Consider the following 20,296-nt stretch of genomic DNA (forward strand, 5'->3'; position numbering starts at 1 on the left):
TGTTGATAGCTATGTATTTGTTGCCATTTTATTGTTCATACTAGAGGCCCGGTGCATGAAATTCATGTACTTGTGCGATGGGGGGGGGGGCGGGGGGGGAGGGTGTCCCTCAGCCCGGCCTGCGCCCTCTCGCAGTCCGGGAGCCCTCAGGGGATGTCTGACTGTCAGCTAAGGCCCGCTTCCCACAGGGTGGGCCTAAGCCGTCAGTCGGACATCCTTAGCACTGCTGTGGAGGTGGAGAGGCTCCCGCCACTGCCACTGCGCTCGCCAGCAGTGAGCCCGGCTTCTGGCTGAGCGGCGCTCCCCCTATGGGAGCACACTGACCACCAGGGGGCAACTCGTGCATTGAGCATCTGCCCCCTGGTGGACAGTGCACATCATAGCAACCGGTCGTTCTGCCATTTGGTCGATTTGCATATTAGCCTTTTACTATATAGGATTTTTTTCCTCCTCCTCCTTCAAGAATCTAAGATCCTTGAAAGTCTCATTAAATCCCTTGAAGCTCTCATGAAGATCCTTGAGTAACATTATAACCATGGTTTTGAACTCTGTATCCATTTCCTTCATTTGTGACATTTCTTTATCTCCACATTTTGACTGCTTCCCTGTGTTTGTTTCTATGTACTAGGTAGAGCTACTATGTCTCCTAGAATTGGAAGAGCAGCCTTGAGTAGTAGGTGTCCTGTAGGGCCTAGTGGCTCAACCGCCTGTACATCCTCTCCTTATTTTTTATAGCACAATAACATTTATAACAAAAACTATAACAAACTGTAAATTATGGAAACTCCGCCCCACAATTCTCATTTTTCTGTATTTCCCTCCAAGTGTATAAATGTTTCCATGTAATTATGTGCATAGTGTAGTAAAAATATATAAGCTGTTTTTTCACTTAACATTTTATTAAATATTTTACTGTTTTCCTACAAGGTCTTTATTTCTAATCATTTTAACAGCTGCCTGATCCACTGAGCAAAAACACCATGATTTGTTTATATCTTCCTCAATAAAACACCGAGGCTGTTTCTCTCTTTGTATGCATTCTCATATTTTTTCTTAGAAAGGAGTGGTTCTGTTTGTGCCTACATCACCATCCTCTGTCATTCTAAACCTCAATATTGACAATTTCTTACCCTAAATGCCATTCTCACTTCCCTCCCTACAACCTTGGCTAAATCTTTCCTGTTTTAAAATGAGAGTGGAATCATCTCTTAAAAATGAGAAATCCAGTATTACATGAGGAAACAAGTAAAATAATTTAGCATTAGATCATTATAGCTGCAATTTCCAATCTCATCATTTCCATTAAAAATTCTTGCCTGGCTCGGGTGGTTCAATGGTTGCACATCGACCTATGAACCAGGTGGTCATGGTTTGATTCCTGGTCAGGGCAAATGCCCGGATTGCGGGCTTGATCCCCAGTGTGGGGCGTGCAGGAGGCAGCCAATAAATGATTCTGATCATTGATATTTCTATCTCTCTCTCCCTTCCCCTTCCTCTCTGAAATCAATTAAAAATATTTAAAAAACATAATTACTCAATAAGTCACAATTTGGAAAAGCAACAACTCTATTTCCTTATGGGCAACAGGTAAATACTTCTTTTTTTTTTTAATATATTTTATTGATTTTTTACAGAGAGGAAGGGAGAGTGATAGAGAGTTAGAAACATCGATGAGAGAGAAACATCGATCAGCTGCCTCCTGCACACCTCCTACTGGGGATGTGCCCACAACCAAGGTACATGCCCTTGACCAGAATCGAACTTGGGACCTTTCAGTCCGCAGGCCGACGCTCTATCCACTGAGCCAAACCGGTTAGGGCAGGTAAATACTTCTTATCCATTGCCCTCTTACTTACTTGGTAATCAGTAAAGTATGACATCTAGGTCAAACTTGAAAACAACACTTTAAAAAACTTTTAGGTTACAATGATTTCATCTAACTTTTGTGTAGAGTTAGAAAAACATTTTAGCCCTAACCACTTTGGCTCAGCGGATAGAGCGTCAGCCTGCAGACTGAAGGGTCCCAGGTTCGATTCTGGTCAAGGGCATGTACCTTGGTTGCAGGCACATCCCCAGTAGGAGGTGTGCAAGAGGCAACTGATTGATGTTTCTCTCTCATCGATGTTTCTAACTCTCTATCCCTCTCCCTTCCTCTCTGTAAAAAATCAATAAAATATATTTTAAAAAAGAAAAAGAAAAACATTTTACCTGACAAGGACAAACATGCTGGTTACAAAAAAACTAGTTAAAGGACTAGGGCTATGGGTGAGCCTTTCTTTATTATTATTAGACAATGAATTTGTCCATATCCACAGACTTATTTTGGACTTTGGAAATTAAGAGTACTTTGCAATGACATAATAATGTAATGTTGCTGCACTTTTTATCAGAGCTATTTTATTTATTATAGATAAAGGGATATTTGGAAAATCTTCATTTTCCTCTCTGCAAAGATTGTTTCATTTGAGAAAATCATGGAATAATATCAGGGAAAACAAGGTTGTAAGTACATCCATGAGCTTTAAGCTTTCTATTAGAATTCAAGCCAAAGACCCTTTCTCATGCCTATTTGATTTAAAATCCTTACTCGATCAATCCCACAAATACTTAGTAAGCACTGATCATTTTCCAGACACTGTTGTCATGGGGATGTAAAGTTGGAGACCAAGGTGCATCCCTCCAGGGCAAGAGTGAGCTGGATGTGACATGCCACGGGGCTGCAGAGGAGGAGCAGTTAATCCCACATGAAAGATTCAGAGCATCAAAGGGGATACGTTCGCTGGGATTTAAAATATGAGGCCTTTGTTGGAGAAGAGGGATCAGGGGTTATTGGCATTTCAGTGACAGCTAATAGCATAAACAAAGACAAGAAATGTGTTAGTTTAAGATTCACTCAAAATGCACGTTACTCAACACAAGAGATATGCAAATTAAAAAAGATAACATTTTTCAGCTATCAGATTGGCAAACAGTCATAAGTGTAAGAACATGCACTGATGGCAAGGCTGTGGAGAAACCGATGTCCCTATAGATTGCTGGTGGGAAGGTCAAGTGCTGCAGCAACTGGGGCCTCAGCAGTATCTGAAAGAACCTGGGCACAGTGACGGAGAGGTCTCAGGAGCCGTGTGGAAGGAAGGTGAAATGAAGGCTGGGGTTCAGAGTGATAAGCACCACGGTGCCATGATAAAAACCGCGTCCAGCCTGGCCAGTGTGGCTCAGTGGTTGAGCATCGATCTATGAGCCAGGAGATCACGGTTTGATTCCTGGTCAGAGCACATGCCCAGGTTGTGGGCTAGATCCCCAATAGGGGGCGTACAGGAGGCAGCCTATAAATGATTCTCTCTCATCGATATTTCAACCTCTCTCTCCGTCTCCTTTCCTCTCTGAAATAAAAAAAAAACAAAAAACATTTTAAAAAAACCTCATCAAATAGGAAATAGGAGTTAGTCATGTGTTTTTTAAACAAAATCAGGACATCAACTGAACTAAAATGATGACTCACATTTGCTTATGATTAAAAGAAATAATAAAACAAGCTGTATCTGAGGAGGCATCATCCTCTTCTTTAAACTGCCATTAGGCCATGAAGTAAAGCGACCAGGAGACCAGGGTCCTCAGGTTTTTGGCAAAGCATTTTTCTGCTTTGCCTGAAGGAGGTGAACCATGGAGCTCCAGGGTAGGAGGGGCTGGGAGTGAACAGCACACTATGCTTATCATCCAGCTTCAACAATTCTCAGCAGAGGACTCATTTGTTTCATTTATGCCTTCTCTCTCCCTGCAACCTGGATTATCTTGAAGCAAATTCCAGACATATTATCTCTTGAATTAACTTTACTCCGATGTTTTATTATATGGACACCTCGGATGCGTCTGAGGCTTAGAGCATTCTTGTAAGAGTCGTTTTGTGGACATTCCTTTTTATTTCACGTGGGAAAAAACTTAGGAGTAGAATTACTAGGTTAAGGGAAGGTGTCTGTTTAAGTTTAAAACAAACCACCAGGGCTTCTTCCAAAGGGGCTGTAAGAGAGTTCCGGCTGCTCCAAATCTTCGCCGTGATTTGGTGTCAGTCACTGAATTTTAGCTATTCCAGTAGATGTGCTCTGTTGAATTAACTTATAAATTTTTGTTGTTGTTGTTGTGTTTTTAAAACTATTAAACTACATGAAAATACATCCCTTATTTGGGTTAGTTTGTGAAAAGCAGGCAAATTGTTTTTTTAAAAAGTATCTGATGGTGTATGAGCTACCACGAATTAAAAAAACACAAAACCGGCTGTAGGGAAACACACCATATGGGAAAAACCCATTTTCAAAAAGAAACCCCAAACTCATTGAATTTAACTCCTGCTGCATGAAACTCTGTCCCATCTCATTTTGTTGTTGTTGTTATGTTCATAGACCAAACACAATTCAACTTTCCTGTGGATGAAGATAAGCTTCTTTGAATTTTCCAAATCTGCCATGAATAAAACCAGACTGAGTTTTTTTAATAAAAATCTGAAGCAAGTGAAAAGCAACGATTAGGTTGTGAGTTCAAAGGCCTGACAATCATGACATAGGTAATTTGCAGAATCCTAGACAGCATTCTTAGAATTAACAATTAGAATTTTTAAAACATTCTCCAACATTTTAAACCATTATTCCAATACTAGAGGCCCAGTGCATGAAATTTGTGCACTGGGGGGGGGGGGGGGGTGAAAGGGGCGGGGAGGATGTCCCTCAGCCCGGCCTGCGGCTTCTTGCAGTCCAGGGCACTTGCAGTTCAAGACCCCTTGCTCCACCTACAGCGGAGGCGGGAGAGGCTCCTGCCACCGCCGTTGCACTCACCTGCCGTGAGCCTGGCTTCTGGCTGAGCGGTGCTCCCCCTGTGGGAGCACACTGACCACCAGGGGCAGCTCCTGCATTAAGCGTCTGCCCCCTGGTGGTCAGTGTATGTCAGAGCGACTGGTCGTCCTGCTGGTCGTTCCACCGTTTGGTCGATTTGCATATTAGGGTTTTATGATGTAGGATTAGATTCTCATTATAGTACTCACATTGTAAGTAAATCAAAGATTACCTTAGATAGTACCCCACACAACGGTCAACCATTGGTCAAATGTTGCTCTTCAATGGTACTTCTTTGTATAAAGTCTCCTTCCCATTCTGACACTACTTTACTTAATAGGAACATCCCATCACCTGACCGGTTTTTAGCCTGACCTCCAGGAAGCTCCTGTGTCAACAGCTACATGGACATCAGATACAAGAGTACCTTCCCCCCAGTATCGTGGTGTCTTCATCATCGGCACCTCAGTTATAGTTCCGGAGGGTGTTTTAACGCCTGAAGGACACTTAACGCCAGGATATGTTTGGACAGCCTCGTGTTATTTAAAAATGCATATTCAGGGGGGGAATGCAAACTGTGCTTTATTAGAATAAATTGAAGCACAGAGATATTCTTAACACACTAAAAGCTGATATTGCTATTTATGCTGAGAGAGAAAAAATAATGTATAGAGGCTAACTCCCACAAAAACCATCAGCCAAGCGTGTACGATTTGGGAAGAATACCTCCTCAGAAGTTACTAAAAATAACTCTTCTGTGTTATAGGTGCAACTTCAATGCTAACGCTGAGAATCTCTAAACAAACTATAGAAGATTGTTTGGAAGTCTGAATTCAGATAAATATGAATTCTGAACTTTCAATGTAAAAAGGGGTGTATGTATGTGTATGTTTGGTCCTTTTGTGAATCAAAGTATCACAGGTCAGGAGGGTCTGTTCCTTTTATATTTTAACCTTTTATGTTTAAATAATTTCAGACTTACAGAAAGGTTATAATGGATTATTTAAAAAATTATATTTGCCATCAAATCAGATTCCTCAAATGTTAACACTGCAGCACAGATACCCTCTACCCTTATATTTTTATTTATTGTATTTATTTTTAAAATTTTTAAATGTTTTTTGTTGTTGTTAGTATCACAGATATCTCCCACCTTTACTCCCCCCACCCCCACCCCACCTCCCAGCCACACTGTATTTCTTAAAAACCAGGGTATTCAATTAACTCAAATATCAAAATCAGGAAACTAACATTCACTGACAGAAGACTATTATCTAGTTTACAAACTTTCTTCCGATTTTTCCAACTGTCCCACTAATGTCCTTTATGAGAAAGAAAACCCTGGCCCATGGGCTGCGCTCAGCTTTCATCTCTCTTTGGACCCTGTGGTCTGGAACGGTTCCTGTCTTTTTTCATCTTGCATGACCCTGACATTGGTGAAGCCTGCAGGCCAGTATGTTCCAGAAACCCCTGCCCCAGGGAAGACGAGACCGTGTGTGCTTCCTGGCAGGAGGACCATGCTGATAGGGGGCTTCTCGGTGAACCTTACCCGGCGGCCAATTCCCACCCTGGACGTGAAGCTCTGCTTCCTCCCCGACCCAGAACCTACATCCTTCACTGAGGCAGCCTGCGGAAACCTGAGGAAACGTGGTGGGCGAGTGCTCCGTGGTCCTCGGCTCTGTGACACTGCCCTTACCTGCTGTGGGAAACAGGTGCGGACTGCGTGCTCGGTGTAACCGAAAGATGGCCCTTCAAAGACGGCTGTTGGGAGCTTCAGCACTTCCTTCAGAAACTGGTCAAACTTGCTAAATACCATTAAGCCGTTGGAATCTGACATCTGGGAGAAAACATCTATGAGAACAAAACCAAATAAAGTCAAACTATAAAGAAATATCAACTTTTTATAAATGGCTCTATGTCACTTGTATCATTAGAAAGATCATGAAGTATCACTGGAAAGTATCATGAAGTTAGCACGATTTTTAGTCAACATGGATTCTCATTTTTTATTAACATGGCGTGGGTACTTTGTTGATGAGGCCCACCTACCTAATATTTGTCCTAAACATCAAACCCAGTAACTACTCATGCATGTCTACCTACCTACTTTTTCAGTGTACAGAACTAGATGATATATAATTTATATTTTTTATTAAATTCATAGCAGCATACCTTTATCCCTTAACATTTATATATGTATTTATAGAAGACATATGCAAGTTTGAGTGTATCACTATATTAGCATATTGGTGATGAGGTATGAAAGAAATTGTATTATATTTGTATGTTCGTGTACTAATGATGCAACATATCCCCATGACAGAATAAATTGGAAGGAAGCATACAGCATGTCAAAAATGTTCCATCTAGTGAGTTCCAAAGTAGAATAAAAAGAACTCAGATAGCCTGACTGGCATGGCTCAGTGGTTGAGCGTCAACCTACGAACCAGGAGGTCACAGTTCGATTCCTGGTCAGGGCACATGCCTGGGGTTGCTGGCTTGATCCCCATTGGGGGCATGCAAGAGGCAGCCAATCAATGATTCTCTCCTGTCATTGATGCTTCTATCTCTCCTTCTCCCTTCCTCTCTGAAGTCAATAAAAAATGTTTTTTTAAAAATGTTTCAAATTAAAGGCACAAATATTGGTTAAGTCATTTCAAACGCTATCTTGACACTAAAACAAGAAAACAAGAGAACCAAAGAAAAAAGGGGAGTGGGCAAAATTAGAGGAAAAAATACAAAAGAAAAGGTAGAAGCAGAAAGATCAAAATAAAAGGAAGAAAACTAGGAACACTAAGGCATGTTCCATAAACTAGAAAACCCATTTAAAAGGAACATTAACAGAAGTAACAGCAGAGAGCACCTTCAGTGGCAGGAAGATGGAGAAACGAAGAACAACAAAGACAGTGTTGCCCGGTAAGCAGGTAGAAGAAAGTGAACAATCAATCAAATATTATTTGATGTTACAATGCAGTGTTACATCTCACGTGTGTCTACACTATTATTCAGCCACTTCAACTAGATGGAACATAGCTGAGAACCAGAAAGCCAGGGGGAAAAGGATTCTCCAAACAGCCGAAACTGCCAATCACACTACAAAGGCTCAAGTGCTTCTCATGATACACGAGTAATCAGCATGCCCTTACTTTAAGCAGAATGCTAGGAGCTTGGTTACATTTCCTTGGTCAGTAGTATATCAAAAGTAACTCAGAAGCAAAGAGAGATTTGTAGAGACTGGTACAGTGACAATACCATCACATCTACCAGTGATAAGGGCAACCAACATCACCATCGCCACCAACAAGCACAACAAACACTCAAGAAATGAAAAAAACACAATAGTCTGAAAACATGAGATGGGACAAATAACCCCAACCTCACAATTAGCCCAAATGCACCAGAGAATGACATCCCTCGGAGATGAAAAGTATTTAAATTAGGACCAGAGAGCTCTGTTTAATACGAGAGGGCCAGACCACATTGAAAGTGATTTCTGCCCTGGATGATTAAAATTTTAAAAAGTGGAGGCAAGCTTCAATACCTGAATATTTTATTTATGTTAATCATCTCATTCTCTAGCTAAGACATGATGGTACAATAAGAATAATGAGACAGTGACAGATGGTAAAGCAACTATAATTTTGAACATGAAGGAGATAATAAAGCCGTATTTTAAATCTGTCTGAATAATATAAACTTGGTAATGAGTGACTTAGAATGGCTTGTAACTCATCAACCATACACAGTGTGCAAAGGCCTGGCGTTCTGAGCACACCTGACATGTCACGTGTGCCTGGGCGTGCACACTTTAGTGCCGCTTGAATGCAGGTCAGTGTGCACCTCCAAGAAGTACAAAAGCCACATAAAAAAAAAAAAAAAAAAAAAAAAAAAAAACACTAAAAAAAGACCAAAAGAAAAACAACCAAAAACCTGCTATCGCTTAGGTACCTTCCAACTTGCACATACTACTAAAATTTCTACCTTTTCACTAACAATTCCAACAGAGAATTCAGTAATTTTAGTACTCAATCAACAATTTGTACTTAGCAAAATCTTAGCACTTACTACGTTCCAGGTATCAGCTCTATTTAGAAATGTAATAATTCCAGAGATATCTGAAATGTGCATTTTTATATGTAATCAATTTTCTATTATGAACCAGTTTATTCAATATTAATTAAATAGCGATTTATATTCATTTTTTAGCCATTTTTTAAAAATTTTATCTTTTCAATTACAGTTGACATTCAATATTATTTTATATTAGTTTCAGGTGTATAGCATAGTGATTAGACATTTATATAATTTGCAAAGTGACTCCCCAATAAGTCTAGTACCTACTGGCACCATACATCGGTATTGCAATATTATTGACACAATAATATTCCCTATGCTGTACATTATATCCCCATGACTATTTTGTAACTGCCAACTGCACTTCTTACTCCCTTCACCTTTTTCACCCATACCCACACCCCCATGTCGATGTATATTCTTTACCTGGAATCATCAACATTAAAAAACAAAATCCCAACTTTCTTTTTCTTTCTGTCTGAATGAAATATTATTTCATCTATATTATATTATCTTACTCAGAAAAACACCATGCTAGAATTAAGAAATTATTAAGAGCCGGCCACCATGGCTTAGTGGTTGAGCATTGACCTATGAACTAGGAGGTCACAGTTTGATTCCCAGTCAGGGCACATGCCCAGGTTGCAGGCTCCATCCCCAGTAGGGGGCATGTAGGAGGCGGCCAATCAATGATTCTCTCCCTCTCCCTTCCTCTCTGAAATAAATACAGATATATTTTTAAAAAAGAAATTTCAGTCCAAAAAAGTAATATTACCATGTTAAAAAAAACTGAGAAGAGCACTTAAATATAACTATACTTTTCACTACCAAAAATTTGTTTTACATGGCAGCTGTTTCTGAAAGGAAGACAAACCGGGTAACAGTTTCACCAAAAACATCTAAGATCTTTCTTTAGAATATCAAAATCTGTATCTAGTGAGCCATCTAGTTTTCCAACTTTCAATGTCATGATAACAAGTAATAAAAAGCACATGTTGGTGGGGGTGGGGGGTTAGAGGGATTGAGCAAAAAAGAAAAAAAAAAGAGGGAATTCATGAACATGGACAATAATGTGCTGATTGTGGGAGGAGGTGGAAGAGGGCATAAAGGGGATAAATGGTGATGGAAAAAATAAAATAAAATAAATTAATTAATTAATTAAAATAAATTAAAATAAATAAATAATAGATAGAATAGAATAGAATAGAAAAGAATATTACCCCTTGCCAGGGAAGTATAGATTTCACTTTTGTGGAAGATAATCTAAACTCTGAGTTCTAATGCATGTAATGAAGTAATCTTGCCCAAAAGCTTGTACTTGAATCTGAAGTTTCTATATCTTTCAATTAAAATTTAAAAAAGTAGGGCCCAGAGGAACATCACGGGGACCCAATCATCAAAATCCAGTCTATGAGAAATGCTACAAGACAAAGGACCCATTTTCTTCAACAAATCGATTCACAGGGTATCTTAACATTTCATTAAACCCACAGCTTCTATCTTAACTCCCTGAAACCTGACAGTTCCTTCCTCTGTGGGTACCTGTGTGATGGCGCTTTGATCACTGTACAGGACCAGCATAGTGGAGTATAACAAAGTAACTGAAAGCAGGGCTCTGAAGCTAGACAGCCTACACTGAAATCCCAGCTTCGCCCCTCAGTTAACTCTTCTATAAAATGGAGAAAATGCCACCTGCTACTCCAAGAAATTTTAAGGGTTCAGTGAGAAAATATATGTAAAGCGTCTGGCACAATGCTTGGCATATCTTAGGCAGTTAGTAACTATCTAGAGTGAATGAATGAAAATCACAAGCAGAAAAGGTAAATAATTGTGCATTTCACCTCCTCTGATTTCATCTAACCACCTTTTTATAGTATCTAGTAAACATTAAAATGCCAAAATGTCCAATAGTAAGGGGAAAAAAATAGGGACGGTAATTGAAAAATCATGCTGCCAATTTCTAAATACTAAGCTTGACTCCAAGGTGCTCAGGAACAGTTTAATAGCAGCAAATACAACCTGACGAAGAAGGGAATTATTAAGAAAGGGCTGCCCGGCCAGTGTGGCTCAGTGGTTGAGCCTTGACCTATGAACCAGGAGATCACGGTTCGTTTCGATTCCCAGTCAGGGCACGTGCCCAGGTTGCGAGTTCCATCCCCAGTAGGGGGTGTGCAGGAGGCAGCTGATCAATGATTCTCTCTCATCATTGATGTTTCTATTTCTCTCTCCCTCTCCCTTCCTCTCTGAAATCAATAAAAATGTATTTTTTTAAAAAAGAAAAGGGCTGACCTTTTACAAACCTGGTAAAAATAATCAAATTTCTTTTCTAACTAAAAGCAATCAACATAATCATCTTCAAACACAATAATTTTTAATAATATGGAAAACATTTTTTTTTAAAAAAAAGGAGACATATGTAATACTCTTTGTAATACTTTAAGCAATAAAAAAAACAAAACATTTTTTAAAGAATTTTTAAAATGTCAACATTACTGCTCTGAATCTCAATTCTCTTGCTTTAAACTAAAAAACAAATAGTATAAAAATTAATTCAACCAACTTTTCCATCTGAACATTAGGTGGCATAATTTATATACTCTGAGTCAGGTGAGTCATATAGTAGTAAAAAAAATAAAAATGTTCAATATAGCATCATCCAAAATTCTGAAAAATATTCATTTAAAACTGCTTAAAAGTTATAATTTGAAAATAAAATATTTCAAATAATATGAAAATACTTACATCTCAATTTGTCCAGCATTTTTCCACCACACATAGTTGCTAACATAGCTTTAACTGAAAATACTGTCATTTTGCCTCGGCCCTCACTGAAAAAGAAATTATATTAGAAATAATTGCTATCTGGAACCACAATAACAATCAAATTTATCACTAACCATCGAGCAACCAGTAAATTGATCCTTACCCTTTTCTGCCACATTACCTTGGATAGTTAGAAACCTTGGATTTTTTTTTTTTCCTTTGTAGAATTAAGGCTTCATCTATGCTAAGTGAATAATGCTAAAAATAAACGCAAATTATTTAGACATGAGCTTTATAAACATTCTATAAGGCAATTTCTACTGGCTGTGTAGACAGAGGCAACTGGATGAACCAGAAGTAAATTTCTCATCAACTTAGCCCATTAAATCCACAACTGCAATGTTTTTAAGTATTCAAAACTAGGGCACCACTTGTTTTAAACACTAAGTCAGAAATGTGTCCATCCATCAGGGCATTATAACAACAGTTTACTGTTGTGTAAACCAACAGGGTGCACACTGCTATAAAGATTTTATAATACATTCATCTTTGTTTGTTTTTACTATGACAACCTTTATATTCTCATGTGTTTATTCTAAGAAGCTCAATCATATCTGTCTCAGGTCTTCCCATATCACAACCGTGAGAAAAGTGAAGGAGAAGGGTCAGGAATAATTCTTTTTAGGAATTGGCAAGATGAAATGGACAACAACATAGAGGAACTACCCAAAGTAACGCTGCACAGCACCTGTAGAGCCAAACAGTATCAGCAAGGCCCCTGGCTCAACACGTGCCTGGCTCCATCCAATCAACTACGCCCTGGCTCACTGCAGGTGAAAACTCCACCAGCCAGTTTGTAAAGTCATCATACGTAAGTAAACAAGGGCTATTGTGCTAGTTTTACACAGCTGTGCTCACAAAGTGTCACAGCAACTCAGTAAAATAAATGCCTTTGTGATGATGAGAGCGACGTTATCTTAGTTTTATAAAGCAAGCGTCATCCTATTTATACTTACTAATGGCCCTATTACATTTACTATTTATATTAACTATATTTATATTATCCTATTTATATTTACTACGTGTCTCCCATTTTCTAAACCTTCTTTGTATACAGTAAGACCATACCTGAAAAAAAGGCAAATTATCTATAAGCTAGAAGGTTCTCAGCGAAAGCATCACCATGAAATACCAATGTTTGTCTACCAATAGTAAAAAACTATTACATCTCATTAAGCTTATTCATAACATAAAAGAGAAATCCCTACAACTAGTTAAAATTAGGATGGGGTATTTTAAATATACAGTTCTTTACAAATACAGATGCTGTCTTCCTGTCTTAGTACCTGGCGTATGGCACCTGGAAATGATAAGGAATATTCCTGTGTCAAATATCCCTGCATTATATGAGCAACACCAGTGGCTATAAAGAGCATCAATTATGTTAAAATGCACGGATTCCTAAAATGATAGAGGACTTTTACAGTGGACATTTCCTTTTGGTCACCACCCCTCCAAATGTTGAGTCTACATTTAAGCAGACCCTACCTTATGTGACAAGTACTCTTCCCACTAACAAAATACTGAAAAAGGAAAAAACTCAGATATCTGTTTTCCCATCTTTCTTCGAAACGCAGACATGGGCACATGACACAAGCTCCACCAATAAGATGCACCACTCTGGACTCCAAATAGAAAACTATGATCTTTTAGAAGTTGGCATTCCAAACAGTCCACCTGGAGGAATGGCAGCTGCTGGAGCGGCCCCACCCGGGGTGAGGCAGCAGAGCCGGGGACTCGTGCGGCAGCACGCGCAGCCCAGCATCAGTGGTGTTTGGAGCTCAAGCAACAATATCTGTGCCCCGATTGGCGGCAGGAGTGCTTGTGAGACCATTTTTGCGTGACTTTGAGCTTTGTTCTTGGCGGCATGATCTTCAAGCCGACACTTTCCCAACACGCTCAGAGAGTCTTGAATCAGACCCACATCCTTTTAATGAATTAGCCAGAGAGGGTTTCTACTGATTATGACTAAGCACTCAGAGGGATGCAGTTTCTTTCCTGACAGGAAGTGGTCCAGAGAGATGAAGCAACAAGAGAAAACATCCCTGAAGGGAGAGGAGGCATGCCTGGCGGGCGGTCGGCAGAGTGAGAACGAAGGAGTGCTCACAAACAGAGTCAAGCCTTGCTACACAGACAATGACACTTTTTAAGGTAAACGTGCTCAAACATTTTCTGCAGACACAGATTTCACGATGCAGGACTATCCAGGAAATTCCACAGAGGAAACTAAAAATTAACCTTAGAAGAGATTTCCATAAAAGTCAGGATCCTGATTACATTGGGGAGAAGAAAGAGGAGCTTCTGGGGTGATGACAACGTTCTAGTTCTTGGCCACTGTGGTACTTACATTTGCTTTATAACAATTCATTTTAAACTACACTTCGTTTTCGGTATTTTTCTGTAGTTGTTTTCTATTTCTCAATAACAGCTGTTTTTTTTAAAAAAAAATGAATCCTGGGAAAATAAAGGTTACCATTACTGGACAAAGGTAATGGTTTAAGGGAAAAATAATGAAGGGGAAATGTATAGGTTAAAAGACACTCAAGAGGCCGTGGCCGGGTAGTTCAGTTGTTTAGAGTGTTGTCCTGATACACCAAGGTGTGGGTTCAATTCCGCGTCAGGATACGTACAAGAATCAACCAATGAATGCATAAATAAGTGGAACAACAAATCAATGTCTGTCTGTCTCTCTCTCTCTCCTCTCTCTGTGTGTGTGTGTGTGTGTGTGTGCGTGTATGTGTGTCTTTCTCCCCCTTTTCATGCTGAATGCTAAAAAAAATATTTTTTAAAAGCAAAAATAAACCAGTACATTTTAAATTCTGAATATTCCCAGTTGGCATATTATAGAATGGACATTACTCACTTAGCAGCCTAATAACCTATGATTATACCCTTTACCTAACGGATTCTTTTTTCTTGAAAAAACTCATTCTTGATCCTTCCCACCATCTATCCGAATTTGATCTATAGACACTGGCCAAGTTACATTTGAAACTAAGAGTTAGCTGCCCCTGGCCATGGCACATATAACCTCACCCGAGTCCATGTTTTCAGTGACTCCAAGGTAAAGTGCAGGTTCATACTAGAATCAATTCTCTTCAACAAGATTTGGGAAAAATCTGATTTCATCAAAAAACATGACTCACTTAAAATTGGACCTGTGATAGCTCCGAGTTGATTAGTAGGTCAATATTTAAGATGTGACACAGTGAGCAGTGAAGATTAACCCCCACGTAAAGACACTGAAATGAAAAGGTACACAGGTAATATCTGTCGAGGATGACAGGAGAGAGGGAGCTTGTTATTTTAACCCTGCCCAAACAGAATCGCTCCAAGGAGCGCTCTCCCTCAATAAAGAGAATGATTTTCTTCCTCAGACATCTCTGCATGATTCATTTCCATAGACCTATCATTTTACAGACTGACAATAAACCAAGCACATGACTTCTAAAAAGAGTTCTTATTATCCAAAACTGAGAAAACACAATGATTACCTCTGGGCCAAGCTCAGCAGACAGTGAGTCACCCTGAATAAACACCTGTGTTTGAACATGCAGGTAAGGACCTCAGAGGCCTCTGCAACCCTCACCTGTGCCCTCTGCATGGGAGCTGCTCGTTTCAGTTGTCAAGTCTCAAATTCTGCCTATATTTTTAATATATTTTTTAATTTCTTTATTGATTAGGTTATTACATATGTGTCCTTATCCCCACATTACCCCCCATCCCCCCCACTCATGCCCTCACCCCCCTGTTGTCTGTGTCCATTGGTTAGGCCTATATGCTTGCATATAAGTCCTTTGGTTGATCTTATATTTAAACTCACCTAATCTGGGTGATGTTTATAGCTTTGCACTATCTAATAAGAGAGCTTGTTATTCAAATTAACACTTTTGAAAAACAAGATGATTTTTTTACTTAAGAAAACAAGCTGTTTTTACATCTTTAGCAAACAACTGTGGGTGCTGCCAACTATAAATTAGTACTCCTCTCATGAAAACAGAGTTCTATTTTAGAAACATTATTCCCAATTATCACATGTAGCTAAAAGTAATAAGAGCATTTCTCTTTGATTTTCAAAAACTCTTATTTTTCCAATTAATCCTAATTTACAAAACTTCCAGTGAATGGATTATGCAATAATCAACTACAAATCAAGAATCCATTTGGCAAATATCAAAGAGCTTAATCAAGTAAGATCAACAAAAAATGTTATTCAATTTTATCATCATCAGAATGCCTGGTAATTTTTTTACCTGCTAATTTTCATTTCAACTTTATAAATATTTAATAAGAATCCAGTGCTGCACTTGAGAAATCAAAGAAATACAAAGTAGAGTCTCTGCTCTCAAGGATTTTCCCTGTTACTAGCATTTGTACACTTATGAAGCAGGTCAGAGCATTAGTCTTTAGAAAGGACTTACACTGAATAATTCCCCTCCGAACTGTGATTTTAAGTTGATAACCCTTAGCAAGAAAGTATGGAAGAAGAACGATTAAGGAACAAACACTCTTACTTAAAATTAAGCAAGCATGTAAGGTACTAGCCTGTCGTAGGCAGCAATCATGAAGTTGAGGAGGAGGCTGATGGACTGCTCCACGCTGATCTGGTGAGTAGAAGGCAGGCGCTTGTTCAGCTGGTAGTAGATGGACGAGATGACAGTCTCGAGGCGGGACACACTGATCTCAGTGCCATGGTCCAGTGTATTAAGGCCATTGTCTCGGAAGGCTTCGATCATGTTCCAGATATCAACAAGATGGACTGAAACACAAAGAAAATAAACTATCAGCAACATAAAGTTTTAATTAATCAGAAAGACATATAAACTTTACACATAATAGGTCAGTGACGGGTGGCAGAATATGCCACCCCCAAATGCCACTTTGGCATAAGCATCCTTTTGAGCTAAAGGTACCTGAAAAAAGGCAGTGCCCAAAAGGGCACTTTGAGCCCCACCTTTTCTCCCTGACAGCCCGAAATAAAACTCCCAGGTGAAAGATGCCTTTCTTATTCCAAGGGGGAAAAAACACTATAATCACAGAGACAGTGGATTGAGGCCAAAATTAATCCGTACAGACTTGTTAACATAACTCTTATCTTCCCTTTGTCTCCCCATATACACATTTTAGTTACTTTTCCACAACTGCTACTCTTTGTGCAACCTAGTGTATAAAGCACGTAGACCTCATCACTTCTTTGGGTCTTCATTTTCCCATGGGGCTCCCGTGCACGTGTAAAAATGTGTATGTTTTTCTCCTGCTAATCTGTCTTGTGTCAATTTAATTCTCAGGCCCAACCAGAGATCCTGAGAGAGTAGCCGTGAAGTATTGACTCCTCCACAGTAGCCTCAAAAATATAGAACGCAAAATTTAACTGAACGTCAAAGAGAAAAATTCAACAAGCTTTGAGGGAAATATTAACACACCCCTCTTCATGAGAGACCAAACAGACAAAAAGTAAGTACAGATAGAAAATTAAACTTTACAACAACGAAGTAGTAGTAATGAACATTGTAGAAAGTATTGTCCCGATGATTAAAAAACATGCTTTATTTTCTAGAAAACACAAAAGACATGTATAGAAATTGACCTTATCTGAGTTATAAAACTAATTTCAACAATCTTCAAAGGATATAAATCATGTTCTCTGACCAAAATAAAACTAAGTTAGAAATCATTATCAAAAAGACAACTTTTTACATTAACCTTATCTTTAGAAAGGAAGCAACACACTAGGGAACTTCCTTCATCTTATTAAGGGTAACTACAAAACACTGCATCATACATATTACTCTGATGTTGGGAAGGAGATAAGAAACACCCACTATTGCCCTGGTTGGTGTGGTTCAGTTGGTTGAAGCATCGCCCCATATATCAGAAGGTGGCAGGTTTGATTCCCGGTCAGGGCACATGCGGGAGGCAACCAATCAATGTTTCTCTCTCACATTAAAGTTTCTCTTTTTTTGTCTCTCCCTCTCCCTTTCTCTCTCTAAAATCAATTTTAAAAATTGAAATTAAAAAAAGAAAGAAATGCCCACTATCATCATTTCTATTGTACTTCAGGTCCTAAGAATGTAAAGATGCAGTAATTATTGGTATAAATATTGGAAATAAAGAAATATAACTGTGATTATTCAGAAATGACTAAATTAGACACATAGAAAATAAAAAAGATTCTATGGATAAATTATTAAATTTAATATTTGAGTTCAGAACAATTGCTAGACATAGATCAAGATATAAAAGTCACTGTATTTCTATGTATCAATAACAGACAATGAAATTTTAGAAGTATCATAAGTTATCAAAGACTTAGAGATAAATCCAATGAAGAATGTGCAACATCTCTACAAAAAAAAATCTATAAATATAATTGGCAGAAATAAACACCTAAATAAATGGAGGAATATACTATGTTCACAAGAGGAAATCTCAATATTGGAAATATGTCAACTCCCCCAACTTGATCTATAGATTCAATGCAATCTCAACAAAACCCCACAGGGCTATACATTAAAAGGATGAATTGTACTGTATGTTAATTATACTTTTAAAAAAGGAAGAAGAAAAAAATCCCAGCAAACATTTTTATTTTCTTTGTCCTTAGCAGAAATTGACAAGCAGAGTTTAAAATATGTATGAAAATAAAATGTAAAAAGGCCAATCTTAAAAAGAAAAACAGAACAAAGGAGGAATACCTGCTCTACCTGATATCAAGACCTATTATAAAGTTGTAATAGTTACAACTAGACAAATAGACCAATGGAACACAGAGTCCAGAAGCAGCTCTCACATACAGACACTGCTATAAACCTTTCTCCAAAGAAGATGAGGAAAAGATGCTGAGCAAGGGAGAAAACGGATGATTTCCCCCATGTAGATAGTATAGGGACAACAGAACATACATGTGGAAAAAACTGAAATTTTTTTATGTAGGTTAAATAATCAAATATTACAAAATAAAACTTCTAGAACAATGCATCTTTTACTTTACATTACTAAGGCCACTAGCGCCTGGTTATGACTCTCAACACTTCGCTTTAAGACTACCATTTCCCAAGAGTAATTACAGGAAGAATTATAAAAGTGGTAGGTTCTTTAGAACAGTGGTTTTCAAAGTTTTTTTTTTTTTTTTTACCACAACCCACAAAATTATATTTAAATCACAACACACACACACCCTCTAGACATATAAATTTATAAAAGTTCCACAAAATACTTTTTAGATTTATAATATAAGCTGGTTCCTGGTTTTTCTTTTTTTCTCTATTACATGCTTTAAATTCTGTCCAGAGTCACCAAAATGATTTCATAAGCCATTAATGGGTCACAATCCACAATTTGAAAAACATTGCTTTGGGATACCTATGACTTCAGTCTAGGATGGAACAGTAAACTCTTCAGAGAGCATTTTTAGCTAGGATCTTTGAGTAAGACATATAGTAGGGTAGAAATATTTAGCTGTAAAACTGGTTTGCCCAAGGCACGTGTTTATAATAAACTAGTGACCGGTGCACGGATTCGTGCACATCAAAAGGAAATTAATTAGAAGGTGGCCAGCAGGGCGGGACCGGGCGAGATGGGCTGGACGTACCCTGGAGCCAACCTCCCACAGTCCATCCCCAGTGTCTGTGGAGTGAGTGGGGTCCCTCTGGCAGGTGGGGTCCTTCGGCCTGGCCTGCGGGGATCAGGCCGGAATCAGCTCTCCGACATCCCCCGAGGGGTCCCGGAGTGCGAGAGGGCACTCTGCAAAGTTGCTGTCGTACAGGGTGTGAAACACAAATGCAAGTGTACAGTAAACCAGACTCGGGGCTGACAGTGCCCCAGCAACAACATAACCCACAGCCGAAGGTGGAATCACGTGGCGCCTGAAAGGAATCGGGCTCCCTCCTCTCTGGTTTCAGGGTGCATCACCCAAGAACCGCCACTGCCAAGTCACTGCAGCTCGGCAGCTCCTGCGTTGAGTGTCTGCCCCCGGGTGGTCAGTGCACGTCATAGCGACCAGTCGGAAAGGTGGAGGGACACTTAGCATATTAGCCTTTTATATAGAGAGACTAGAGGCCCGGTGCACGAAGATTCATGCACGGGGGTGGGGGGGTCCCCTCAGCCCGACCTGCACCCTGTCCAATCTGGGAGCCCTCAGGGGAGCCCTCTCCAATCCGGGAGCCCTGACGGCTTAGGCCTACTCCTCGTGGTTCTCTGCTCTCTGTGGGGCCTGGCCACTCTGCGCCTGCTGCCCCAGAGGCTCTCCGCTGCCTCAATCTTCTAGTTTTGTTATGAGAAGCTTTTCCTTACAAAAGACAATTTTCTTGTATCTCCATTTTCCCTCTTCATGTTCTTCTCTCAGCTCAGCTGAAGACCCTTCTCCTGCACAGAGGCCTTCCGCGGGCGGGGTGGGGTGGAATGCCTGCGTCGTCACCATAGCAACAATGCAAGTGTCCTGGCCTGGCTGCTGCCATCTTTGTCGCATCAATTTGCATATTCCTTCCTTATTGGCTATGGGCGCTTCCATCTTTATCGTGGAGTGATGGTCAATTTGCATATTCCCTCTTTATTAGATAAGATTATATATAGAGATG

General features: G+C 39.4%; 1 protein-coding gene across 16 annotated transcripts in view; it reads right to left on the reverse strand.

Moving 5' to 3' along the window:
* DTNB (dystrobrevin beta) overlaps nucleotides 1-20,296 on the reverse strand; it is a 157,042-nt gene that overhangs the window by 115,246 nt on the left and 21,500 nt on the right. For all 16 annotated transcript variants that reach the window (XM_070428832.1, XM_070428830.1, XM_070428827.1 and 13 more), the window contains 3 exons: nucleotides 16,266-16,479; nucleotides 11,640-11,725; nucleotides 6,520-6,674 (listed from right to left, as the gene is read on the reverse strand). In XM_070428832.1, the coding sequence (XP_070284933.1) occupies nucleotides 6,520-6,674; nucleotides 11,640-11,725; nucleotides 16,266-16,479 (455 nt within the window). The remainder of the gene's footprint in view (nucleotides 1-6,519; nucleotides 6,675-11,639; nucleotides 11,726-16,265; nucleotides 16,480-20,296) is intronic.

Source organism: Myotis yumanensis, unplaced genomic scaffold (genome assembly GCF_028538775.1).
Source record: "Myotis yumanensis isolate MYYU_CA2020_CCGP unplaced genomic scaffold, mMyoYum1.0.hap1 SCAF_11, whole genome shotgun sequence".
In the NCBI taxonomy this organism is placed as follows: domain Eukaryota; kingdom Metazoa; phylum Chordata; class Mammalia; order Chiroptera; family Vespertilionidae; genus Myotis; species Myotis yumanensis.